The 27,530-nt window shown below is 37.4% G+C and overlaps 1 protein-coding gene across 8 annotated transcripts in view; it reads left to right on the top strand.

Annotated features, from left to right (window-relative positions):
• The first annotated feature begins 546 nt into the window (after positions 1-546).
• SLX4IP (SLX4 interacting protein) overlaps positions 547-27,530 on the top strand; it is a 79,315-nt gene continuing 52,331 nt past the window's right edge. For 3 of the 8 annotated variants that reach the window (XM_074578464.1, XM_074578462.1, XM_074578457.1), the window contains exons 1-3: positions 626-759; positions 1,840-2,011; positions 6,884-6,932. In XM_074578464.1, coding sequence (XP_074434565.1) covers positions 6,906-6,932 — 27 coding nt within the window. In that variant the 5' untranslated portion in view covers positions 626-759; positions 1,840-2,011; positions 6,884-6,905. Of the gene's footprint in view, positions 760-1,839; positions 2,012-6,883; positions 6,933-27,530 lie in introns of all 8 variants that reach the window. The other 5 variants (XM_074578460.1, XM_074578459.1, XM_074578456.1 and 2 more) reach the window with 3 other exon arrangements.

Genomic DNA, 27,530 nt, shown 5'->3' with positions numbered 1-27,530 from the left:
AGAAATCACCTAGCCGGCCGCTACAACCGAGGCGGCCGGCTATAACCCGCTAAGGAGAAGCTGAAGCAACCAGACACTGCTCTGACGGTCGGGCCGGCGGCCTGGACCCCTCCGCTCTGGGCCGCGCTGCGACGAGCTCCCAACCGACCTCCTCTCTCTATCCCCGCGTCCCAGCGACCTTGCTACGCGGCCGCCTGAGGCGGGGAGCGGCTCCCCTCAGGCCAGAGGCAGCTGAGGAGGACGGGTGAGAGAGGGGGACGGCGCACCTCAAGGCCTCTCTCCCTTTTCCTCACGCAAGGGGCTCCGGGGCCAGACCCAACAGCCCTCCCAGCTCTCACCTCGCCCTGAGGAGGAGCCTCCCCAAAGCGGGGGGGGGCCCAGCTGCCTGCCTGCCTGCCCGACCGCCGGCGCCTCAGCTCCCTCCCCTCCGCGCTGGAGCCCCCCTAACGACAGGGCACCCGCCTCACGCAGACCGGAAGTACGGCGCAGCAGCCCCACCTCCCCGCCGGCACAGAGCTGAGGCCGGCGCGCGGTCCTTCCTCCTCTGGTCCGCTATTGGCCCAAACCCTGCGTCACGTGGCAAGCCTCGGGCGGCCGCCCCGGCGGCCATTTTGCGTTTGGGCACGGCAGGGCGGGTGGCGGCTACGGCCTGGCGGCCATTTTGGATAGGGGAGAAGAAGCTCCTGCTCGGTAGCCATCTTGCTTGGGGGCACAGGAGCCGTTAGAACCGTTGGAGGCAGGCACCGGACCAGGGAAGAGGTACGGCACGACTACGGCAGCAGCCCTGCCGGGACCCTCGGCTGGGAGGCTCTTGCGGGGAAAGGCTGTGCCTTGCTCTTCAGTCTCGCCTTCCTCCCGAGATAAATGCGTGAGGCGATGCCCTGAGGGAGCTGCTGCTGTGAGGGCACCGGCCGGCTCCCGCCGTGCCTCCCTCAGGCGCCGCCTCGGCTGGTTCCCTCCTGCGCCGCCCCCTCCCGGCCTGGCGAGGTGCGAGCCTCCAGAGCACCGGCGGGCTCAAAAATACATATATCTCTCTGCTTTTTCTTCCTTGCTTAACTCCCGTTGCAGGCATTCTGCTTCACTTCTTCATGCACCTGTCTGAGCCTTCCTGCAGGCGCACACAGTTGCCCTGACCAAAGCAATTCTTCTTGTTATGAACACTGCATTCAGCTGTTCCACAAATTTTTTTTTTAAAAATAACATTCAGTAATGCAAAAAGATAATAGCTAGCACCTGTCTGTAATAAGTACTCTGACATTCCTCAGAGACTCTCTTTCCTCTAGGTCTATGCAGTTGTGTGGTGAATGGGGAACATTTTTGAAAGTGAATTGTTGAACTTTAAAGGTGAATTGTCAGTTCATGAATGAAGTTCATTGTAAATTACAATGTTATTGTAAATAACAATGAGCTAAAAACATGCTAACCTGTTGGAGGAGTAAAGGTTAAGCGGAGAAATTGGGAATAGTGGGCCTAAAAATCCTGAGACTGCAAAATGTGAAGATTCTGGTATGTCTTGCCAGAACTAGAAATGCTTTACTAAATCTGTGAATTGCTGAGTTTAGGAATTTTTAAATTCTTTTTTTAAAAGAATTTAAAAGAATTTTAAAAATTTTTAAACACTGCTCATCCAGAGTTCAGGATCTCAGTTGCTCTCAGAAGCTGACGAGTGCTGGGTCTGGGCTGGACAGCGTTTGACTCCAATACCTAAGGAATGGAAAGTTCAGAAAAATTCTCTTTTATGTTGTAATAGTTAATTTTGAACAACAAAAATAGCTAATATTAACTTATTCCAGAGAGTTCCTTAACTAGCATTTGTGGTTTTGTTTCTGCCTTTTTCAGGTGCCCACCTCTCCCCACACAAGGTAAAGGCACCAAAGATGGGCAGAGTGTGAATAATTTGCAGCTGTTGTGTTAAAAGCAGCTCTGTCTTCAAGGGGGCATGTGCAGCAGGAGTTTTCAATTTCTCGTTCCTGCTGAGTTCCAACTTCCCTCACCGCAGGAAGCTACTAAGGTAAGATGCTGTTCATCAGCTGGCAGCAAACACTTTAGCTTGCTTTCTGGGAGGCCATGTTTTCTGGCTTCTCCTGAGAGTCTACTGCTCCAATTAATTGCAAATTTAGGAAAGAAAGATATTCTGCTGCATTATTTTTGAACAGTGTCTCTCTCTATCTACAGGGAACCTGTGTGTTTAATTCTAGATGGTGGTTTTTTTGTACAGGCTGTCTATCAAAAATTTAGATGTTGAAATACTACAAGTACTATGTCAAGGCTTTTTAAAAAAAAATAAAAAAAGTAGTTTCTTCGAGGAATTTTTCTGCCTTATTTGCTTATCTTCACATTTCCTTACGTACAGTTTTCTTTAGAGGTTTGCATTAGTTTGCAACATGTACAGTATTCCAGAGTCTTGTTACTGAGTAGAGCAATTGTAACATATCTGTGTTTCTTGTGTTTCGTTTTTTTTTTTTTTAAACACAGTAAATGACAGAGTAATTTGGGGCTTGTTGGCTTTTTTTCTTGTAGAATTGATGGGTATTTTTCCTCATTTTCTGATGTCTTAGTATTGGGCATTTTTTTGTTTGTGACGGTTCAGTGACTTTCCTGATGGTTCACATGTTAGGTGTATTCTTTTGGTTTTCTAAGGATTTGCTTACATTTATTTTGTCTGCTGCATTTCCTTTGCCTTATCTATATAGTCAATGCAAAGAATGGGGTAGTTGGCAAACTCCCAAAGTCAACTTACTCCCATGAAGAGCAAATTGAACCAAAGGTAACTTGTCTTGTGCATCTTTTTTTCCTTTGCTTTTCTTTTTCTTCTATTATTTTTTAGATTGGATTTGGAGAGGATTTCCGCCTGTCAGCAGTCCTTCTCCCATCAGTAGTGGCAGACTTGTTGCAACAAAGTATTCTAGATGGTAAATTGTTACAAAAAAAGAGATTGGTGATGCCAGGGTAAAATCAGCTGATTCATCCACATGGTTGGTTTGTTCCCCAGCAGGACATGACCTTTTGGAAAAAGAGATGATGCTCTGTCATATTTTGTTGCAACTCTTCTTCATGTTATTGCTACTGTAAGGCTTAATGATAAAACATGATCAGTCCAAATGTTGTTCTTCAGATCACAGGCCTGCAGCACCACTGTGAATTATATGCCATATGCAGCTTGAAAGTTGTGTACAATCTAGGTAAACTATGTTCCTGGAAGCATGAGGCGAAGTACCTTGTGTTCTACCATATCCCAGGTACAGGTAATTCCATGTAAATGTTAGGTTTGTTCAATACTGTCGCTGCTGTTGTAGGAGATCTTAGTTGATGGTGCGTTCCACAGCAAATTGTGTTTGTCATTACAGATTTCCTAGCTTCAGCTTAGAAATTCCAGCAACTTAGAGGAGAGACTGTAGCATTTAACGCTATTCTACTTTTTGCTGTTTCTTCCCTGCTATTTTTCCTAATTTTTACTATTTTTTTTTTGTTTTTTGTTGTGGGGAGGAGGTAGGGATCATTAGTAAAGCTTTAGATATGAGCCTTTCATTAAAATCAAAAAACCAATCCTGAACTGCTACTGAAAGCTTTTTCATTTTGTCTTTTTTTTTTTTTTAAGAGAATCTGATGAGTTGTACCTGCTCAGGTTTCGTGGTGTTTTGAAAAGGCTGTGAAATACCTTATTATTCCCTTTTTGTTTTCGTGTGATGGAGTGGGTAGCCCTTCCTTAGAGTTCTTAAACACCAAGAATGCAATCCGTAAGCACAGTTGGTTTTCATTTGGTGGCTGCCATTTCCCTTTAGCATCTCTTCTGACCTAGTTCTAGCAGCAGCTATTTCAAAAATTTCTTGAGTTTTATCTCCTACTAAGATTCTTCTTGTAGTCGTTCGACTATGTGTACTTCCATAGAGTAGCACCTTACTACCTGGCTGAATTGAAATATGATGTTCCAACCGGTCAAGGGCACTGTTTGTTACATTGTGTTTCTTGAAATGATAATGTTGACAGAATTTATTCTGATAAGATAAAAGAGTTTCTAGGTCAAGTCTTTAAATACCTCCAGGGATGGCGACTCAACTGCTTCCCTGGGCAGCTTGTTCCACTGTTTGACAAACCTTTCAGTGAAGAAATTTCTTGTAATATCCGATCTAAACCTCCCCTGGTGCAACTTGAGGCTGTTTCCTCTTGCTGTTACTTGGGAGAAGAGACTGACACCCACCTTGCTACAACCTCCTTTAAAGTAGTTATAGTGCTGAGGGTTATGGTTTAGTGGTAACTTGGCAGTGCAAGGTTAACAGCTGGACTTGATGATCTTAAAGGTCTCTTCCAACAAAAAATTCTCTATGATTCTGTATTTTTGTGCAAGAAAGAATGACAGTTGTGTGACAGAAGGTGTGTTATTCCAGCTTCTGTCTGCATGACTGTTACTTGAAAATTCAATTTGCTCTCTATATCTTTTTGCCCACTGTTACTGTGCAGTTGATAAAAGCTCCAAATTTGAGCTTTTTCACAACATAGTTGAAACATTTTATTAACTATATTAAAGTTTTTATTCAGTAGTTACTTGCAGAATGGTTCTCAGTTCAAACTCATTTTGACCTGGTGACGGTAACAACTGTTTAACTTCTCACTTCTTGCAATCTTTTTACTGTTTCTGTTTCTTACAGCTTGGATATTGATATGATATATAGAAAAAAAAATCATTGAAGTAATTGGGAGTTTTCCTTGAGCCAGTATATGGAACTGTGCCTCATTACTTTTATGTTTTCTTATAGCTGTTTTGAAATCTTGGATCTCAGCATTTGGATATTTGGAATGGAAGCACCGCATAGAAGTGTTTATTTAGTTCAAAATTATTACTGTTGAATTTTAAGATCAAAAATATCTGCGCTATGTTATGTAGTTGTAAAGTGGGTCTTTATCTTGTTTTGCACTTTTTTGAAGTTAAATAAGGATAATGACTGCATTTTGAAATGTTTAAGTGTAGTGCCTGACAGAGACACGTGTCACCAACCTGACTTGTATCCTGAAATTTTGACAGCTCCATCCCAGTGCTTTACAATAACTTGAAGTATGCAGTGAGAAGCAGATATGTCTTCTGCATTGTTACTATTCTCCTACACCATGTCTTAGGAAATTGACCGGATTTGTCTATCTTACTAAGAGACTAATCCTTTAGGAAACTTTAGAGTGTAAAAGGCAGCTCTATTCTCAGTATAGTTTCTGTTGCAGTCTGTCTATTGCAGGTGGCAGATACTGATGTTTGTTTTTTCTTGATTTTTGAAGCTTGAACTATATTGTTTGGGTGCTCTATCTTTTGCCAGTGTATACTGAGGCCCTTGTTCACCTGTTTTTCTGTCCAGTTCACATCTGTTCCTTGTCTGTTGCCGCTGTTCCTATCCTGTGTGAAAACAGAATGTATCTTAATTTTCTTATGCATGTGTTTTTGTAGATATTAATTTGGTACCATAGAGCTCATTCCGTGTCCCTTTGGAATCCCAACACTGTGGGGTTAGCTGGAAGGACTTTAATGAATTTAACCTAATCTTCTATCTTTTGACAAGTGAATGCTTAGCTCCCATTTATGTGGAGAATGATGAACTTCCCCAGCAAAAGCAGTTAAAAACCTGAAATCGGCATGGAAAGTGACTAGGCTCGTGGTTTGGCTTGCAAGCCAACCTGAAGCTTGTAGTCATTTGAGTGAGGTACAGCGTTCTTCTAAGGGAATGGAGGGGGAAATCTTAGTAATTAATTGAAGGTTTCTTCTTGTGCCCAAGAGAAGGTGCATGTAACTTATGCTTCGTGAGTTACTTGGAATGGTCTGAGGCAGGGCCAGGGTTTGTGCAGCTAAATGTACTTCACTCAATATCCCAAATTAAGCAATCTAAATCCTGTTTGGTGTAAGCAAGAGAAGAGGATATCCAAAGTTCACTTGACTTTTGAGCAACTACAATAATACTCAGGTCACGTTGCTTTATAGATGTGTTAGTCTAAAATTTTAAATATACATAATCTGTGTCTACATATGCACACCAGAAATCATAGTTTCTTATTTAAAAAAAAAAAGGAAAAAGACTGTGCTTTGTTTTTGAACTGGTTTAAACTCTTATACTACTGATTACGGGAACTGCAGGTAGTGAACGGGTGTCTCACTTCTGAAGCTTGGTTACTGTTGCTTGGTCTGAAAGCAAATTTTGAAATTTGCTTAGTGTTGTTGAGCTCCTGTTAAGAGACTGTGATGGAGGACATTATTTCTATAGGGTCATCAGTGTATGCAGGCTGTTCCGAGTTCCCTGGCTAAGTAGAAATGGAGTATCCACAAGATAGAGAGGTTTGAGGACTCTCTTGACTAGAGAAAGTATTATTTCATTTATTAAGATTGTTGGGGTTTTTTCTTGAAAATGATACCTTTTAAAATGTTGTGTGTTTTCTTCCCTCTTCTTCATTCTTTCTTTCTTTAAGCTATGCGAAGGGATTTTATGTGGAGCTATTAATTTGAAAGAGAAACTAGGCTGAGGCCATATATATAAGAACCAGTGGTTGAAGCAGTAGTAAAGGAATATTCCAGGTTTAGTTTGCTGCTCTCTGAAAGGCTTCTTGAGGTTAAGTTAGGTGGGTTTGTCTCTGTCTTAATACTGGTCTGAAAAATAAGTTCTAATTTTATATTTCATGTGTTGGATGGTAAGTGCCTGAACAGTTCTGATGTTCACTAAAAGAAACTAATGCAAGCAGATAAGTAATTCTCTTTTAAGTAAAAGCTTTCCTTGGTTTTCTTAAAGCAGAGTGTAGGGTTTGAAGAACAGCAGTAATGAAAAAAAAAAAGATTTTAAAAACCCTTCTCAGTTGGAGCAGAGATCTGAGTTTTTCTCTAGTGCTGATCACTTTTAAATTGATGTTTTTATAGGACCAGCTTACACTGACCTATCATGGCATCCAACAAATTTGTCATTAAGGTAAGTAGAATTTTATAGCTTTCATTTAAAAAGAAAATCCGTAATATTGCTTAGAATGGGTGTACATCAATTTTAAAAGTTAATGACGAAGAGGTGTATCTTTAAGACTTCTGGTCATAGTACCATGTTTAGTATCAGCTTTTCTCTCTCTTTGGAAGCAAACTTCTTGAATCACTGCTCTATCATGAGCACGAAGATTAAAATCATGTAACTAAAAGTGATTAGTTGTGTAGTTAGAATTAGAAACTGCACAAATTCTCAGTAAAACCGTGTTTGCTACCTGAAATACAATTTAGGGTTGATTCTTCTCTCACTGTAATCTTGGAATATTATTTGTGCACTTCCCAGATAATCTAAGAGTTCCTGGTTTAAGGCATAGCAATGTTCTTAAACTATTTATCACACTTGACTATATTTGCCTCTTTTCCCATTTTCAGGGATTAGTTGTCTTACATCCAGTAAAATGCTATTGCAGTTTGTTTTGCAAACAGGCTATGACTTTTGGTTATGTATCTGAAGAGTAACACTTTTCAAAACATTCTATAATAAACATAGCACTTCATAATTCTTCTACTGTAATGATATCAGCTTATCAATAAATAAAACTAATTGTTCAGTAAAAATTGTGAAACCTTCTCTTTTGGACCTTCTGTCTTGTTTCTGTGTTCCTGTATGTCTAGGGTAGTTTAGGTAATACATACATTTCAAAGTGATTAGAGCAATATATTGTTCTCTTGGAAATGTTTGTTTCCAGGAATTTTCTTAGCAGAAGAGACTTTTTCCTCTGTGGGTAAGCTTGGGTTTTTTGGAGGGCAGCTACAAAAACCTTCCTGACTGAGCAGGCTGTGGAAGCTATTGAAGCTTGGTTTTGTGGGTAACCAACCTGTTCAACAAGCAGACCAAACATTTAATTTTTGTGTCCTATGTGTTCTTTTCCAAGGAAAACTACTGTCACTTACTGGGATGTTTGCTTTATTTTTTTTTTTTTGCCATTTAACATGATTATAAACCTTAATGGTATCATGTCTATACTATTGACTGCTCCTAAAGTGATATAGAGTTAGGAGAAATATCTTTGATTTTGAGCACATTTTACCTGATATTCTGAGTCTATATGCCACTGATGTGGGTAACAACAGGAGCTGATGCTGAAGGCATTGTTTTTGCTCAGCTGAGAACTCTTGATGTCATCGATACTAATGTAAGTGCCCAAGAAAACAATGGTGTGAGTTGAGATATCTTCGCTAGATAAAAAGCCTTAAGATATTTGATTACTGACCTGCATTATTACAGCTTGCTGATCCAGCATAAACACTTTACTGGTATTCAACACATACCCTGGCAATCACTAAGTAGTTTAACATCACTGACTATCTATGCAACCTGTTAGGTTCTCATTGAGCGTGCGTTTTTAGGTAAGCAGTATCACCAACACAACTTTTGAGACTGCCAATGAGATACAACTTTATTTTTTCTGATAGTATTTGACAAATGAGGATAAATTTTTTTCGCATGTACTGACTACTGAAAATTAACTTTGCTTTGGCTAAAATGTATTGAATATATGTGAATATATATTAAATATAAATGAAAATATGTGAAAAGCTGACTGGAATTCACTTTGTGCAGAGGTGCGTAACGCTTGTTAGATTGGGGATTTTGTGTGTGAATTTTTGCTTCTTTACATTCAACGGATTTGTATTTAATGTGAATATTCTCTTTTTAAAGACTGTTCAACTTTCATATAATTTTTTCAAGGAAGATCCCTGTGCAGAAGATTCTCCATCAAAAAGCGGAATATATTCCCGCTTTTCTCTGCAGGGAGAGTATACAAAATACTATGTTCTTACTTTTAGGTTCCTCGTGTTTGAACTGATAGGGGTATTTTACCGACTCTGAAAATGTTCCTCAATGCCTCATCTTCTGCATTCTCTACTTCTGAGATTTAGATTTTGTAAGCATGTGTATGTTAATCTTTTGATAAGAAACCGAAAAGTACAGATTGTCAGTCTTTCAAGTCTTAGCTGACTGGAATGCAATTAAGAGAAAAACACCTATAATGTGTTTAATGGCTTTGCTTCTTAACAGCATGTATTTTAGATGAGAATCTCTGTACTTCCACTGTAATGATCAATTACTTTCAGTAGAGGGAGTAGTTGGCCTATTTTTGGAAGGCAAGCCTAAGCTTGGTTTTATGGGCAATTAAGAGCGATTGAAATAAAATAATCGATGCAGTAAAATAGCTTTAAACCTTAATGCAAAAACTAAAGTTAAGTCCTAAACACACTTTCTTCACTTGCCAAGTACCTGGATGCTGTGGTGCTGTGATGTGCAATAGATAGTTTATGCAAGTTAAATTTGATAAGCAATTTTCAATTTTAGGAAATATTGATACTTCATAAAGCGCTGCATGGTAAAATAGCCCCAATTCTGGAAAATAAGACATATGAATTTAATTAAGCTTTCTCTGTGTGTCGCTAGAATATTTTACTGCTGTTTTGAGAAATAAATCTTAACTTTAATTGGTGAGGCTTAAAGCAAAATCATGAACACTATATGGATTTGAAAAATAATATCGCTAGGGTCTTATTTAAAACTTTGGACAAACTAGAAAGAATTGCTCTTCCAGAATTGTGTAAATTGACTTTTCCATGCCAAACTGCAGAACTAAATATAGTAATTTTTATGGCTGTAATAGAAAAATTTCATTTACTGTTTTCTGCAGCCTGTTCATTTGCCAAACACTAAGGCTTTAAGTTGTTACTACATTTCAATAGCTCAACTCAAAGGGAAGCTTTTTTACTTTGCCATTTCCTACTTTGACAAATTAAGAGCTCTGTTCTGTCTCAGATTTGTAGGCCTTTTCTAGCAGATATCTTAGATTAAGATAGTTATACTTTCAGTGTTCCCTCTGGTCATCCAGCACACTCCGCAATTGATTTTTCATTAATGTTCCTTGTTATCAATTTAAATTGTTGCATGCTGGAAGTGTATATGAAACTTTTTGATCCTTCCTACCTCAAACTTTTTGCTAGCCTTAAATTGCAAGTTCCTTTGAAGCAGCGAGCATAATTTTCCGTTTTATAGTGGGAACAAGGATGGAAGTATTGGAAATAATTTGGCAGAAAAATGAGGTCAACTTTCCCTTTCATTTTGCTTGTGTATGTATCCTTTACTTTTATTATTTTGGTGTGTCTTAATGTTGTTGTTAAGATACTGATTTATAATCAAAGGCATCTTAACATCTGTCTTTGCATATCTTAGAAATGCTTCATGAAAGAAAGCGTGCGTAGAAAGAATGCTGATTATAGGCCCCTAATCTGATCAAATATGAGAAAAAAACTTTACGGTGAGGGTGACAGAGCACTGGAACAGGCTGCCCAGGGAGGTTGTGGAGTCCCCTTCTCTGGAGACATTCAAGACCCGCCTGGATGCAGTCCTGAGTAACGTGCTCTAGGCAATCCTGCTTTAGCAGGGGAGTTGGACTAGAAGACCTCTAGAGGTCCCTTCCAACTCTAAAAAAATTCCGTGAACAGTGGGTAGAGGGAAACTGAAAGATATCTTCCTGTCAGACAATACGCTAGTATGTACTTACAGTGCTGTATTAGACCATTCTAGGGTCTGCTCACAGACCTGTAGAAGGTATTATTGTCTTTGGTCTGGAATAAGAAAATGAGCAGTTTATTTTGAAGGGACCTTTTCTAATATTCCCATGCATGTTTAAATGTCTTAATAGATTTCTAATGCTAAAGCTTCACCATATCTCTAGCCTTTCCAGTGCTTTCTTTTTTTTTGGCTACCAGTTGATATACAGAAATCTTTGTCGACGTACTATTATTGTGTCAGATAAGTCTGTTTGGATGATTTTTATGTGACAGCTGAGTGGGCAAGACAGATTAAAGTTCAGATTTCTGTGAAGTGTGTTCATTGAATTAGCTAATCAATATTTCTGCAAGTATTTTACTCTGTGAGAAAGTGGTGTGTTTGCTGCTTCTTGCAAGTTGTTTGGAGAGAAAAAAACTAGGGAGATGAGTAGGTTTTCTTATCTAATTTTTATTTTTTTCTCTGATGTACATAGTTTTGCAATGTTCAGCATACTGATTTCTAGCTGGAGAGCTAGTTTTTTTTTTTAGAGTGCTTAGTTAAGAAAATATCATATTTCTTAGTTATTTTATGTCCTTTTCTTCTTCCCCATTGCAAAACGAAGACATTTATATGTGAAATTCCTGTGGTTGGAGTATTTACAAATGTTTCAAGAGGTAATGGGCACAAACTTGAGCATAGGAAGTTCCACCTAAACATGAGGAGGAACTTCTTTCCTTTGAGGGTGACAGAGCACTGGCACAGGCTGCCCAGAGAGGTGGTGGAGTCTCCGTCTCTGGAGACATTCCAAACCCGCCTGGACATGTTCCTGTGCAACCTGCTCTAAGGTGACCCTGCTCTGGCAGGGGGGTTGGACTAGATGATCTCCAGAGGTCCCTTCCAACCCTATGATTCTACGATTCAATAGAAATATGCTAAGATTAAGTTTTCTACAATCAGCTAGAATTTGTAAAAGTTCTCCCAACTGATTAAAGGTTGTTGAATTTTATGTGTCATGGATGTTCTTACATTTGCTTTTTGGGTCTTTAAAAATTAAGAAATAGCTACACTAACCATTTAATGGTGGTTAACTAGGGATGGTGTTCTCCTAAAGCAACATCACTTACAACTATAAATACAGGTGGTTGGAATTGTTATTATCAAGTAGTATCATACACTTCACTCAGCTGTGATCTTCATTTCTAAATGAATGGATAAAATATGATCCTTGTCTAAAAGGGCTTAAAAGTCTTAAGAAGATAACAAGGGATCTGGGGGAAAAATATGATTTAAAATAGGAAGTAGAAAACAGTAATAATAGATAGAGGGGCATCTATTTAGTTCTTTTGCTTAACTCTGCATTTAATTCCCAATTTCATGGGACCAGATATGGAATGACTAAAGTGATGAGTAAATAAGTTCCAGAAGAAAGAAAAGAGGAAATTGGGAGGTAGAGGGGGGAGGAAAATTAAGTGTACGGTCTAATTCTAAATCTCCTGGAGTCAGTGGAAGTTTCCTCACTGACCTCAGAGGATTAATTTTCAAGCCTAGGGAAATGATGAGTGGATGAAGAGTTGAGAGATTAAAGTGTTAGCAGAAGGAGAAAGGAATAGGAGGCCAGGGGGATAAACATCAATAGTGGAAACACTGCTTTTACAGGGATCACTTGAAATAAGGAATAAAAGAATGGTTCAACTTGCCTTTTTTTTTTTTTGTAATTCAAATAAATTAATCTGATTAGTTCCAAAAGTTCTAATTGTGGCAGAAAATGAGGCTTTTGCTAATTGTAAGCACTATATCACTGTGATGGTGGTATGGGATTCTAAATACACACCATACCAAGTGATACTAATTATTATTATTATTTTTAGATGTAATTGATTCAAAGGTGTAATTGCCACATGCCTTATTTCTGACCAGCACTACCATATTTTACACCTCCACTGTTCTGCTGCTTGGAGATCTTGGTGGTACTGCCTGGTTGACCCCTGAGTCCAGCAGTGAAGGAGGAAGGGATGGGAAACTTAGAAGCAGACTTCAATCTCTTTGAGTCCAGCAAAACATCAGGGCTTAGCAGAGATGCTGCATGGGGTCACTGAATGTCTTGAGGTCCTGGGAGAGACTGAAGCTTGCGCTGTAGGTGAAATTCTTCAATTCTTTCCAGTGAGTTCAGAGGGAGGTTAGTAGGCTGGGAGGTAAAGGGATCCATGTTTCATTCAGTACCTGTTAATATTGTGTACAGACAGTTTAGTGATGCAGGTTAGTATCATGGAAACTTAATATAAAAATTTTCATATTGTTTCATGTGGCCTTTCCCCACCCGGGGCAATGGATTCTGATATGTGGAAGTTATCTCAGTATTTGATGTATGAGTGTGTTCTGACTGGACTATGGAGTAAAAGGGAGAAGAGGGACTGATGACATATTTTTATTCTTTCCTTATGTTTCATCCATGTGGTTCACAACTTCCTTAAAAGGAGTCTATTTTTAAAAGCAAAATTATTGCTGGGTTTCAATTCTCAAATAAAAGCTTAGTTTCAGGACATTTTGTGTGCACTGCAGCGCTTATTCAGCTGTGACTTTGCAGTATTTTTCTTGACTCAATAGCCAAACTTTTTTGTAAATAATGGTACATGGCACCCTATTTCGGCATTCTGCCGCAGTCATTGCTAAGCATGAGCACTGATGACGCTCAACTATTGTGAAAACCCTTTAAACTGCTGATAAAATGATGACTCATGGTCACCTGATGAAAACAGATTCATTACCATGACTCCAGAAACTTTAGATCCCATGTAAGTGTTTCACTTCCCACACTAGTTCTTCTAAAAGGGATGATGATGCAGTTATTTTCTAACAGTTGACAGCTGCTCAATTAGGCTGTGACAATGTGGTTGGCAAAAACTATAAATTCCAGACTTTTTTAATAATAGTTTAAGGAACTAAAAATCTGTATGTGCTGTGAAGAAGTCACCAGCGTTATTCGCACTGTTACTTGGAGTGTTTTCTAATCAAATTATACATCTTAGATTTCATTTACCACTACTGAATTAAGTTCTTTTTATAGTGGATCTGACCCAAACCTCACTGAAATCAATGGGCTTTGGATCAGAGCCTGTAGGAGTATATTGGCAGCACACTGTAACTTAACTAAGGACATACTAATTTATTTCACCAGCAGCCTTCCTCAGTTCAATTTATCCGTCTTTTTAAAACGCAGTCTGTTTGTCTATAATGTCAATGTCTGAAGAAGTTAGGTTGGAAAAATATTGAAAAGTGATACAGCCAAATAATAAAATATAAATCAGTTTTAATTTCAATACGAAAAGAGTAAAATGAAGACCCCAGTGTTGCCAACTTGTGATTACCCAAGCACTGTGAAAAGATGGATAAAGTAAAAATAAAATTATAAAACCCCATGAAATTAGCCTTTAGATTTGTATGATTCTGTGTTATAAAGCAGAGGAAGGTGCTCAACAAGTAACTGAATGTAAGGTAGCGTGGAATGGTCTGGTCACTCTTAAATGATCTGGAGTTCCACTGGTGATTTTTGTCTTATGCTAGTTTCCCTCTTTTGACTGGAAATATTTCTAACTTGAAATGCTGTGAAGCACCATGCTTAAGAAAATAAAAACGTTAAGCGATTTCAAATGTGTATGGTTGAAACTTCTGCTAGAATGGATAATGTTGGTGTGTGTATGGGACCAACATAAAAGTATTATTTTCTCTTTCTTCTTAAACAAATGTTGATGAAGAAGAATTCATGCTTTAACATGCAGACTCCTACAGTTGTTTTTTTTTTTTTTAAGTTATATGTCCATTTCTGGGTGTTCCATTTATTTTCCAGATGACTCATTTCAAACTGAGATGATGACCATTATGTATGTATTCTGTGCTAAAACTGGGACTCACCTAGTTTGAAAAAGACTGGTCTGATCAGAATTGCATATTACCTTCAGTTATTAAGAAAAAAAGGTAGAAACAAGATAAATTACTTAGCTGCTTTAATATCAGTCATAGAAACTATGTCAACAGTTTATGTATGAGAAAGTCATGGCTGCTTTTTTTTTTTTTAATCCCTGAATCCCTCTCTGCCATTTTTGTTAACACAAGCAGTATAGTAATGAACAGGCAAAAAGTTGCGAATTTAATAAAGAAATTTAGTAATAATGTCAGAAATACATTTGAAAAATGAAGGACAATATGGAGTAAAGCAATATCTAAATCGACATAAAAGAACTCTTAAAACAGAAGGCAAGTTCTGTAGAGTTTGTCTGTATTCTAGCCCTTAGCTATCTCTAACCTTCTGTTTTTTAGCAGAATCTGTCCACTTTTGCCTTCATATGACATTGCTTGGCCAAATGAACAGAAAGAATAAACACCTTTATATAATGAATAAAAATCAGAGTAGCTGTATAGGTTCATTTAGTCATACAAAGAAACGGTAAACGAGGATAGGTCTTGCCAAGCCATGGTGTCTGTACCTTTGCATATCAAGCTAATCTATTTTTTTATTTCCCTGCCTCATAGAATGAAGTATTTTTAATGAGTCCTGCACAAAACACAACTCTGCCTTCTTACTACAACACAGTATTTGTAGCTGAGAGATTTTAACTTGGGTAAGTGGGGAAAAGACTAGTTTGTGATCTAGATCATGTGCAGAGAGTTTTGAACCAAAATTTTAACTTCAGTGATTTCAGTGCTTCAAGATGATCTTTTCCTTTTGGCTGTGTACACTTTGCTAGGGAAATATGGTCCATTTATGAAGCCTTAAGAGCAAGCGTCATCTTTCTTGGTTTTGTACTTTTGTGTCTTTGTAACTTCTTTCATTGTGGCATCTTTGCCATTTCTGCTATCTGTGTGTTTTACAGACAGATCCTTTTGCATGAAATCCTGAATGTACAAGCTTCAGCAAAACAAAGATTTTATTCCTTTTTCTATGCCACTTGTCATGTACATATTAAATAGCATTCCAGTGGAGAATCACTGTAAAGATGTTGCATCAAATGCACATTGAAGAATAACTAGTCGTTAGTCTTGAGGGAGAGATAGGAAAAGAACAGAGGTAAGGACGAAAGCCATGATATCACTGGTTTCCATGCATCAAAATGTGACGCAGCCACAGAGCATTTTCTCAGCATTTTCTTACTGTTAGTGACTCTACCCTCATTTTGCTCTAACAACATGTGCAGTAACTAGACTAGCTCTGTCCCACACGTAAGGTTCACTTTGCACAGCCCTGCTTAGTTTCCAGGAAGTAGTAAGGTGCCTGGCATAGCTGACACCACTCAGCTGGAGAAACAATAGTTTATTTAAGATCCAGTTAAATACAGCCTTTCAAGTTCAAGCCAATATTCTCCTATTTTAAACTCAGAGGGTTGTCTTTGTTCATTGAATATACCAGTGATTTAATAGCACTCATAATTAAATTAACCAAATATATATGGTCGTGGTTTATCCTGCTTTGTATCATACAGATAAAGGGTGATAGAAGTGCATAGCTCTGAACATAAAATATTTGCTGAACTAAAGAGTGGGGAAAGAGCTAAGTCTTTGGCCATTAAAGAGGATCTGTTCAATGCCAAGATCCTAGGTTTTGACAGTCGGTATGGCCATGGAGTATATAACTTTCCCTTCTTTATTTTGACGTTTCTGTAGTATAAAAATAGGAAGGAGAGTAATATAAGTAGCACTACCATAGTGTGTTGCCTTGCCATAATAAGGTAGTCTTCAGTTGTGGAAAACAAACTTATGAAGAGTTATTCCCTTTGTGGTATTGTCTGTAAGTCTCTAGTTCTTTTTTTCCTGTGTGTTAAACTGTCATGTGGTAGCAATCTATGTCTTGGGGAATTTACAAACAATGTAAATGGCAGGAGTAAGTCTGATGTGTCAGAAGTTGAAAATGAAATCCACAATTTAAAAAAGCAATCAAGCAAAAACATATTTTTGCCTCAAACAGGTGTTGAGTACTGAGTCTTTATAATATAATATGAAATAGACTAAATAGCAGCGGCTGGTGCTATTGGCTGCCATGGGTGTCCCAGCGGAGACAAATCTTACAGGGGGATTTGGAATAAAACAACAACATTGGTTTTCTTCAGAAAATTGTTAGAAGTTGTCATTAATTTTAAATCTTTTTATATGTCAATTTATGCATCTTTCAGAAAATTGAATGAATATTTTATTTTGCTTTTATTGTTTGGTGTAAACAGAGTCTTCTTTTTGAAGAAGACTTCAAACAAATGTTGAAGAAAATGTTTCTTTGTTTATATCCCTTCTTCACCCTGATAATTGTCAAGAATTGTGATTTGATTTGCAGAATGTTTGGAGGATACGATTGGGGGTACTTGCTGATTATGAACCGAAAAGAGATTTAGTTACAGATGCCTAGCATATTCTACATAGTTCAGGAAAATCTTCGCTAATTTGAAGCCATTTTCTGTAGAGCTGTTGGATGATGACATAAGAACTATCTCTTTGCTTTTGTTTTATAGAGGCCTACATTATTAAACATGTAGGAACTCTTGGGATTTGGTCTGGTTTTATAAATTTCTATTTGAATTATGATACAAATTTTGGGAGGGAAAAATCCAGTTATGAAGAATAAAATAAAAAAATATTGTAAGTTCAGAAGTGAAAGGATATTCAGGTATCGTTAGAACCTACCTTTTTGTTAGAGTATCTTTTGCAAGCATCAAGGAATCTCACAGTATTTCAAGCTGTACACCTAGGCAATCAATGAAAGCTCTGTTGTTAGTAGCCATCATTGTGACAGGGTGAGGCAACTGTTATTCATGTACGGTTATGAGACAGCATTCCTATTCCCAGCTAAGAAAACGAAGGTGGCAAATTATAATTACCAGATCTGTCAGTTGGCCAGGCTCTTGGATCTGTAAAAAAAAGTGTCATGGATACCACTGATGATCAAAGACTGTTAAAACGTAATAGAAAGTTTGATCTTCACAACGGACTACAAATTCAAAACTAGTTTAGAAGACGAAAGTACTTTTGGAATTACCTTCAGCATTGCTTGTTCCTTGGAGACCCGTGTGTAAGCAGAGCCTCGCTTCACATCTATTGCTCTGCCAATTTGCTATTCCTCATTTACACGGAGATATTAGGAATAACAGATTGTCAAACACTTCAGCTTTTTTTTATTAAGAAGCAAAAAGTGAGAATTTCAGTATCCTCAATAACTCTCATTAGCTGTGGGCTCTGTTATATGGAGCTTTTTGAAATGATGCCTGAATAGTAATACAGAGCTGTGCCTACTTTTTGGAGTGCAGATGTTTCTGAAATGACTTCAGCTTGTATCTTCCTTGTCAGTATTTGTATTCCATGTAAGAAGTGGTTGTCTCCTTAACACCAGGCTTTAACACCGACTTTATCTACATTAGTTGTTAATGACTTTAAATTGATGCAAATGGTAGTTTCAGAATCAGCAACATAATGATATTTAAGAGGGTAAGCTCATTCACTGTGAACATCTACTTTATAGTAATGCCCACATAACAATCTCTGCTGCTGGCTGTCATCATATTGGTATTTGATTTTGAAATACTACTTCTTTCTCTTTGGATTGCCACACAAATGTAGCAGTTAGACCTTGATAAGCAAATGGTGTGCTCATTTTTCTAATTTGACCATCTGTAAATGAGTTCAGTGATCCTCAAGGTGTTCTGATTAGTTCCCTTGTGTTTTCAGTAATAGTTTGGACCTCTTCAAAAAGTCCTTATGCTACATCTTTAAATGTTAAAGTAGTAAGATATTAGTCCAAATGTATTAAAATATAATGTAGTTTAAATGCAATGCTATCTATTATCTTAGTAGCGTGGTGAAAACCAGCAAGGTTTCTTTTTAAGGTAGTTCTGTTGTGGGCTTGTGTGATGGTTTCCGATGTATTTAAAGTGAAGATTACAGGTTTTTCTGCAAAGTGAAAAGACTATGAAAATTCTGTTCTGAGAGAGCTCGTTCTCATCAGCAAAGATCTCTCTTGCTTTTATTTTCATGTTTATAACAGCACCTTACAGGCACTTACAAATCAGACAGAAATAGGGACAGAAAGAGCTGTGGAACAGGCTGTGGAAGGTCAGTGTCCTATGTGGGGAGCAAATCTGGGATACACTTTCACTGGTAGAAGTGCTGTTAACTAGCAGGGGTCTATGTTTCACTTCAAATTGTGGATAAAGTGCAGTTTATAAGCATGAAAATGCAATTATGTTGCAACCATCCATATTCTAAGGAACAGATTGCACGTGAACAGGTGATGGGATTGGAATGATGGTGGTGGTGATACGGTTGGTGAGGGAGGAAGCTGCTCGCAGGCCATCAGCCCAACAGCCGGGGAACCCCGCTGGGGTGGGGGGCAGTGTCAGCACCACCCCCGGCTGGGACAGCAGCTCCCTGAGCCCCGTTGTTCCCCCCAACCCAAGCTCCGCCATCCTCCCACAGAAATGTGGGCTCCTCGGGCCTGCGGAGGACGGCCTGCAGTCTAGACCTCGTCCAACAGCCTGACTGGCCAGTATAGGTGTGGAAACCGAGTAATGCCGCTTGGTTTGTTCCTCCCTGGTATAGTTTGGCTAACTAGTCCCCCTCTTTGAAGACAGAGAAATGGAAAGCGGTGTTAGTCCATTTCAGTTCTGCCTAGTTACAGAGCTCTACTGCTTCCTTTGAGGAAACTCAGAAGAACCCCTTTCAAGGGTCATTTACTGTTTGTTTTTATAGCGAATTACCCTTCATACATATTTATTTTCTAATGGCTTCTTGATCATTTCTCTAATTTAGGAAGTATACTTTTAAAGACTTTTGGTGACATGTTTGTTTTTCTTAAATGCTTATGGAACAGAAATACAACCTCATGAGGCATGTGTGTCCCAAACTGAATTAGAATGGTCCCACAGTGTTAATTCTGTTCATCCATTGTTATATCCCTGTTTTTTTTCTCTTGTAACTTTACTCCTGTAATTTTAGAGAAGAAACTATTTTGAAGAACCTTGCTTTCCATGCACACATTAAAAATAACAGTAGGGTATAAGCATATGGAAAACTTAATAGGCAATTTCCCCTTCCCCCTTCACCTTCCCACATATGCAAATGAACAGTAGGGGCGGGGGGGAAAGGTCAAATAGAACCAGAAATCTGTCTCTGACCTTTTTACACCCACATTCTTGATAACAACCTTGCACTTTCAATCTGTCTTTTTTTTCAATGCGATTTTAGGAATTTCAGCCATGGGTAGTGGAGTTCACAGATAGATGCTGGAAAGATTATGGCCTCTGCCTTTTATTGCTGGGTGTAGGAGGAAATCTCAAGTAGTGTGAAAAATATTGAGAATTCTTGTAGTGAGTGATTGAAGAAAATATTTATTTTGTTTATACTGCATACTTGCCTTCTAAAATTGTATGTTTTACTGCTAGACATAGAATGGGAAGATGGGACAGGCCGACACGCTTTAACTATGGCAGTCTTTAGATAACTGTGTAAGTGGTAAAGCTACTGATGGATCTCCGTGCATCGCAGATAGCTTGCATCTGCTTTTCCCTAATGGTTTCACAGTGCTCTCTTCAGTAAAGCATGAGAGCAGTACGAGTTTTTTTTTTTATTTAAAAAAAAAAAAGTTATGGGTAGTTGCAGAAGACTTTCCAGTGATTTCTAAGTAAATTACAGCAGAAATTTGCTGTAATTTTTTTGCAACAAAAATTTGCTAAAAATCAGAAAACTAGAGATCTAAGGCACTCATGTACTACAGCTGTGATATAACAGTTACAGTTGTAATAAAAACTAGAATAATTTAATACATCTCAGGTGCTAAGAGAATACGAGTGAAGTTACCATAGTTTCAGAATGTCTTGGTTTTTAATGATGACGATATTTTTAATGTCTTGATTTTTTTTTTCCAACTTTTCATTTCTAAACAAAGTAAAGGGAAGAAAAATTAACTTTTTTGAAATATGAGTTCTCTGTTTACTTTTAGAAAAGCTTTGTTTCAATTTATTTCTTAATTACTTTTATAAAAGGGGATAAAGATGTAGGTATGTGTATGTTGTAATGCTCGTTTTAGGAATCTTAAATCTCAATGCTTCTAATATTGGCAGTCTGGCATTCATTGTAAGTATAATAGGTTATTTCATGCTGCTTCTCTTTATATTCATGGTTATGATACTGAAATGTTAAGACCACACACAGACAACAAGGTCTCTAGCTACTTACGCATGTAAACAGTCTGGCTTTTTACAAAGTGGAAAAATATTTCTTGTGCAGTATTTTAACATGATCAGCATGTTAAGGCTCAATCTGCAACTGTGTCAACATTTCTCTGGCTGTAACCATTAATTCTGTAGCCTCTTGATAATATGTAAAATGTGAAACTGGTTTGTTTACTACTGGGATTTGTCAGCAATTACTGTCTGCATTTAACTTAGTACTTTCAAATAGATAATAGATCAAAGAATTATTTTGCATCATCACTCTGGTTTTAGTAAAACAAAGGATTTTTTTTTTTTTTTTTTTCCGGCTGGCTTTGGGCTTTTTAAAGGGACCGTAGAGCAATACATTTCATAAATATTGTTCTTATACCTGTTTGATGTTAATAGACACAGGTACAATACATTAAATAAGATTCTATAACTACTATTTGACATGAATTTAGCTCTAGAGACAGGAACGTACATCTCTTTCAGGCCTTGGTTATCATGAGACCTGGCATAGCTTCAACATAGCTAAGGCCTTTTTGTTTATTTTTTTTGTAACTAATGCATGTTTTCAGCATTCTTATTACCATTAGGAACTGCAAGTGCAGTGGTCATGTGCAATATTACCTAAGCACCGTATCATTGTCTTCACAAAGAATTGTGAAGACTACACATTCTGATAGACTGTTCTTCATTTGTTTATAGTATGGAGTTAATAAGAGTTAAGATGGCATAGACGCGTTTTTACGGACGTCATATCTAGTCAAATAATACTTATTTTTATATTGTGTCTCTTATCTTTGTTCTCAAAGTCTTTATTAATATATTTATGAATTTAGTTTCAGTGTATCTTTGAGGTTTTACAGGGAACAAAAACCCCCAAACCTCAAAACTTACTAGACACATCTACAGAACTTTGGTAAGGATTTTTGTGTTTACTTAGAAGTAGGCTGTATAATCACCAACTAAAACTTGCCACTGCTTCTGAGAAGGTTGCCATTAATTAATTCCATGGTCTCAGGGGCACTTTGTTACAATACTTCACCTGAGCTTTTCTTAGAAGGTTGTACAAATCTAAACTGTTTTCTTAAAAGTATTTTATTTAAGGGATAAAAATAACAGCATAGTATAGAATGCACACCAATCCATAACACTGACACTTTAAAAATCTCGAAATACACACAGACTTGCAATGTGGATGAGCTAAATTATTGGGGGGAAATTCAGTTTTAGAAATAGTCATCTGAGAGAATAAGCTATTATATGAAACTCTTAAAAGGCAAACCTGTATTTTTAAAGTCACTATTAGAAAGTATTTAATAAATCTGTCACTGTTCTTATAGGAGATTAGTAAAGTTTCAGTTTGTAGATCACTATCTCTTCATTTTTAAGTCTTAAGTGCTCTTTGCTGCTTAAGTTCTGTTACCATTACTGAAGACGACTTGGACCAGGTGTTTTGTAAGTGCTAAAGTTTGAATCATTTTTTTTCCCAGTAAAAACCATTCTCCCAAGCAGCATATGAACAAGGATAATCTGTGTGTTTCATCATTCCTGTTCAGCTGCCTGACCCAGCTTCATTTCCTTTGATGGAAAAAATGATAAATATAAATTACGAAGTGAGGCAGCAAATGATCTTTATCTGCTAGTTAAAACTAAATTATTTATACCAGTTTTGCTTTCCAAGGTTTTAAACATTTAACTGAAATTGTGAATTTTGGGTAAAGGATTTGTTTAGTATGGTAACTGGAACAGAGTATTTTTTTCCAGAACCAGTAGACCACCAACTTCTAGCTGCAAATTATGGCATAGAAAGGAGTTCCTTTAAAACTGTTCCTAGCCATTTTGGTGGGTTCCCCCACCCCCAGTGTCAACTGACAACATGTTTGGCCTCTTTAAGATACATACGTACTGTATAGTCTTTATATAATGTTTCTATATTAATGTAGATATGAATACATATATTTTTAAAAATTAATTTTTTACTCATTTTTTCCCTGCAAATGGTGTATTTTGGACATACCTGCTGGCTATCTATTGTAGTCTTTTGAATGGTAAGAAATCACGGGCTTTAAGAAACGACAGTAATTGTAAGTTGAGTTTTGTGATGAGCCCTTTGGCATTGGTTTGGAAGTCTCCCCACCAAGTTACACACATCTGGGAAAATCAGTTTACATTCATTCAATAGATTCAATTTTTAGTTAAGAAAAGCCCTCTACTGAGAGTGAATTGTCTGTGATTTTAGTGGCCCCTGCTGGACTGGAGATTAGAAGAGTGAAGATGGAGCCTGCCTAATTTGAAAGTAAAGAGGAGAAGGGGTGGGATGATTTAAAGAAAACAAAAAAACCCCAAGAACAACAGAAGGCAAACAAACCATAACCGGATGAAGTTCCTTATTTATGGGGCAGAGGCTGGGGGTGGCTGGCATGGGAATGGGCTACAGGAATTCAGTAGTTTGGGCGAGGAACAGAGACTGACTTACAGAGAGCAGTGGAGCAAGAACAAGGAGAAAATTAATGATGGACACCAACGCTGTAGCAGGGATGTGCAGGTAGAGTCAAACTGAAAGCTGAACTAAAAGGGTGAACGGAGAGAAAGCTAGGAACAGGGCAACAGTCTCCTGCTTGCCCTTTTTTTTTTTTTCTTCTTTTCCCCTCAAAGTATGGAGTGAGGGGAGTAAAACAGTGATCGGTAATGGCTCAATGATGAGATGAGGATTAGGAGTAGTAAACTATATTCAAACCAATGGAAAAATCTTGAGTGGCAAGATTAATTGGTCGAAAGACTGGTTTTGGCAGCTTGAAATAGGGAAGAGATGAGGAATTCCCAGATGCTGGAAAGTATAATTTTGGGGGGATGGTGGGCACAATTGTCTGCTTTATAGCCTGTGCTCTCCTTTCCACACTGGAAGGAGAACCTAAGGCCTCTGAAGTGAAACAAAGTCGCAAAATGTTTTATCCTTCTCCAGTCCTAATCCAAAGAAAGGATGATGGTTTGGTGTAGGTTAATTGTATTGATTCAATTGGCAGAGACTTGTTTGGTGTAGGTTAACTGTATTGATTCAATTGGCAGAGACTTGTGTGGTGCTTCCAATCCTGCTAATTTCCCTGTGGGAGTCAATGTGTCACCATATGGTAGATTTTACTTAATCAGTTTTCCACCTGCTCCTACCAAGGTCATATTCAGAAACTGTTTAACTTAAATCTACCTTTAGTCATCTGGGAGCATGTGTGATGGCCTTGGCCTTTTTTGAAGTCTTTCTGTAGTATATTGTGATTGTGTTTTTTGTATATCACTGCTTCACTGTGTGCATTTTTCTTACGAAGAGATGAACAGTGTCTGTGAAAAAAATAAAGTTCACTTCAGTGTGGTATTCTTAGAGGAGCGAGTCTTTAAAGGTATACTGAACTGGACTATAGGTAAGCTATTCCAGGAGTCCATTTTTCAAGACTTCTTGAACATTTGTCACCTAGCTATTCCTACTATTAATCAGTTAATAGAGGATAAAATAAATTTGGATAATCTCCACATCCTCAGTAGTATAGAAAGAGACTGCTTCTTTAAAAAACAAATCAAACCCCTTTTAAAACATAAATCTATATGATTAGATTTTTTATTTTTATTTTATTCTGTTTTTGTCGTCTACAATTATATACAAATCGATAACGTTTTATCCAGAAAGTGTGTATTTCTGTTAATGGCTATTAAGAACTTGTATACTTGTCTGAATGATTCAAAAATGCTTGGTTGATAAATTTGCAGATTTTTTTTGTTGATTGTTATTTTTCATTGTTTTTCTGAAGCATCAAATACAAAATTTTTGTCTCTGAAATACTTTTCACTAAATACTATCAATTAATATATTTTCTTTTGCTAGTCATGCTTGTTCAGCTATTAATGACCTATTGTATAATTTCAAGAATATGTAACTTTTGTTAAGCTGAGGATGACTTTTTATTTATTAATTTTTAGTGCAACTATTTCAGAGTAATCTTCAGCCTAATTAAGGAAGGTTGAAGGCCATATTGAAAAACTTTAAAGCCAGCAAGGTTTGGAGTATCTAGCACTTTTATCAATTTATAATCATTAATATTAATGAATTAAAATGTTTACACACCCTGGTCTAATGTTCTTTGATGTTAATTACTTTACAGTAGATCACATAAATTCATGCTTAGTGTCAGACAAGTAAAGAAATATTTCATCTTCATTTAACTGCGTCCTTTAGCAAGATCGTAGGGCCTGTTAGTTGATTAATAACATGTATTTTTGCTGTGTTTGTTGTACACAAATGCTTGTCTTTTCTGTCTGTTTGAAAAGCCCCGAGTCAACCTCTTGTTCAAGCAAAAAATAATATAAAGATATAAATACATGGCTGTATGTAAGTATAATGAAGCTTAACAACATTCTCGGACATGTTAAAGCAAAGTTCTTTTTTTGTCTTCCTCTTCCTCTTGTGAATCAGATAAAATGGAGAGTGCGTTCACTTGTTCCTGTCTCTGTGGTACTCTGCGTTCCTGACATCCAGGAACTGTCATCGGTCATGTGCTGTCATCTCTGTTTCTTCATTCCTTTTAACAGAGACAGTTGTGAGGCTAGCATACTATCAATTTTTTTAATTAAAAATGAGCTGTTACTTTCCAAGGGGTAATTCCCTCTCAATCTGTAATGTAGAGGGTTTTTTTCTGTTTAAATCCACGGAAAAAAATAAAGTTGCTTTTTTTTTTTCTTCTTAACTTATAAAGTGTACTCTTTCCTATGTTTGCTCTTTAAAAAGACGCAGATATATAGGAAGTGAAGACTTAGCCATAGCAGTCTAGCTTTGCAGATATGTTGAAGATCCTTAATTGGCATAGTCTTATCAGCCACTGTCTGTCGTAGGTGACTCTTGCAGTATGTGAGAGTTGTGAGAGTTCATCCTTTGGTTTTTCTCCTGTGATTTTCACACATACAATTGTACGACAGCTGTGGCTTTTTTTAAACCGCTGAAATTGCATTATATTAGTAGCATCTATCGTCATGTATTTTAATATAAAATTTGTGACTACTGGTAGGCATTGCTTAAGTTCTATCAGAAATGTTATTGCTGTATACAAAGAGCCCTTTCCGTCTTGTCAGCCTGTCTCTTTGAGCTTTGTGGGTTTCCAATAACATGGATACAGGTGAATATTGTAACGCGAAGAAAAGAAACTTTCTGACCTGTAATGTGATCTGTCTATTGGAAGAATACTTCATACATCTGTTTATCTACTGCCCACAGAGGGTAAAACCTTTACACAGGATACTACTGTTGCACTGCCTTTAGAAGAAAGGGGACAAGTATTCCCTAAAAATGACCCTGAAAGTCATGTCTGAGTGTCTTGAGCAAAATACAAGTGGATTTATGCTATTGAAGCTGACTGCAAAGCTTTAAAATGTCTCGTGTTTTATGGGATTATTATCCATCTTATTCAACTGTTTTAAAAATTTAATCAGGAATGTGAAAATTCTACTGCATCTGCTTATTTTTACATATCAACAAGTTTGAAGGTTCTGAAGGATACGTTTTGTCCTCAAGTACAACAAATTGTCTCTAAGTGTGTGTCTAAACCTCTTCTTCATCTATGCAGAGATGTTACAATGGCAGAATTTGACTTTGTCTTTTAAAATCTATTCTTGTCCATTGCTGCTACTTCTATTGATATCATTTGTTTCTGTAGCTAAGATGGATTTTTTAACGACATTTTAAAAAATTACTTTTTTCTTAAGCAGCTGTAACCACAAATACATATAGGAAACTTTATTTGTTAAAAGGAATTGTGAAAACAAAGGTAATTAAACATAATGCAGCAGTGTAAAGACTGTAGTCTTAAAAAACTGCTTCAGTGTTATGCCAAGTTGATCTTTAGTTCTACTGTTTCTATGTGAGTAAAAGTGCTATTGCAGATATGGGTTACGTATGTAGATTCATGGAGAATTTTCTTCTAAAACCTCCAACATTTTCTTTTAATAGTAAACTGTAAGGGTATTTAAAGCACTTATTTAATTTCCCATGCATATTGTGTGAGAGTGCTTTTTAAAAATCCCTGGAAAGCAGACCTAAATACAGATCCTGTAACATTAAAACTTCAATGGAAAAGACCCTGGCAGGTTACATTTCTTTCATACTTCTGTGTTTCCTTTGAAAGAAAAACTTTCCCAGATGGTCATTGCAGGGTACTAAATGTGACCAGTAATTTTATGTAAGCATTTAAGTTCATAGCCCCTGTCAGAATTCCTTATTTGGGTATTGGATTCTTTGCAAAGGGTTTTTCATTTTTTACCATTATCTTTATGCTATTAAATGAATGCAAGTTGAGGGTAAGATTATCTGCAAGGTCATAGTGAAACTTAAAGCATGATGGACAAAGTATACTTACCGAGGTTGGAACTAGAAATAAACACACAAAGGAAAGTATATGGCCATACTGATAGTTATAAATTAAGTGTCAAGGTTTCAAATCTGGGAAAGTATCATCAGAATTTATAAAGTTCTATTTAAATAGTCCATTCTCCTCGCTTCAGACATCTGTTACTGGTTATTGTTTGAGTGACCACCATGTACATTATACAAAAAGGAATGTGTTTTTTGTAAGATCTCTGCTAATGTGGCAGATAAAATCCCAGTGTTTGATAGCAGTGCCAAAGGGCAAAGAGGTGCTGAACAATATTCCTCATCTTTACCATAACTTTCCTTCCTGGAAAAACAGGCTTTGACAGTGGGAAAATGAAGACCGAGATAAGGAGAGGTGGAAAGAGGCTTGGGAACTGAGAGTGATATAGACCAGAACTCTACTTCAGCAAGCAGGGG

The sequence above is a fragment of the Larus michahellis genome, chromosome 3 (assembly GCF_964199755.1).
Source record: "Larus michahellis chromosome 3, bLarMic1.1, whole genome shotgun sequence".
Lineage (NCBI taxonomy): Eukaryota > Metazoa > Chordata > Aves > Charadriiformes > Laridae > Larus > Larus michahellis.
Note: the sequence above shows the minus strand (reverse complement) of the source record. Positions and strands in the feature narration are given on the sequence as shown.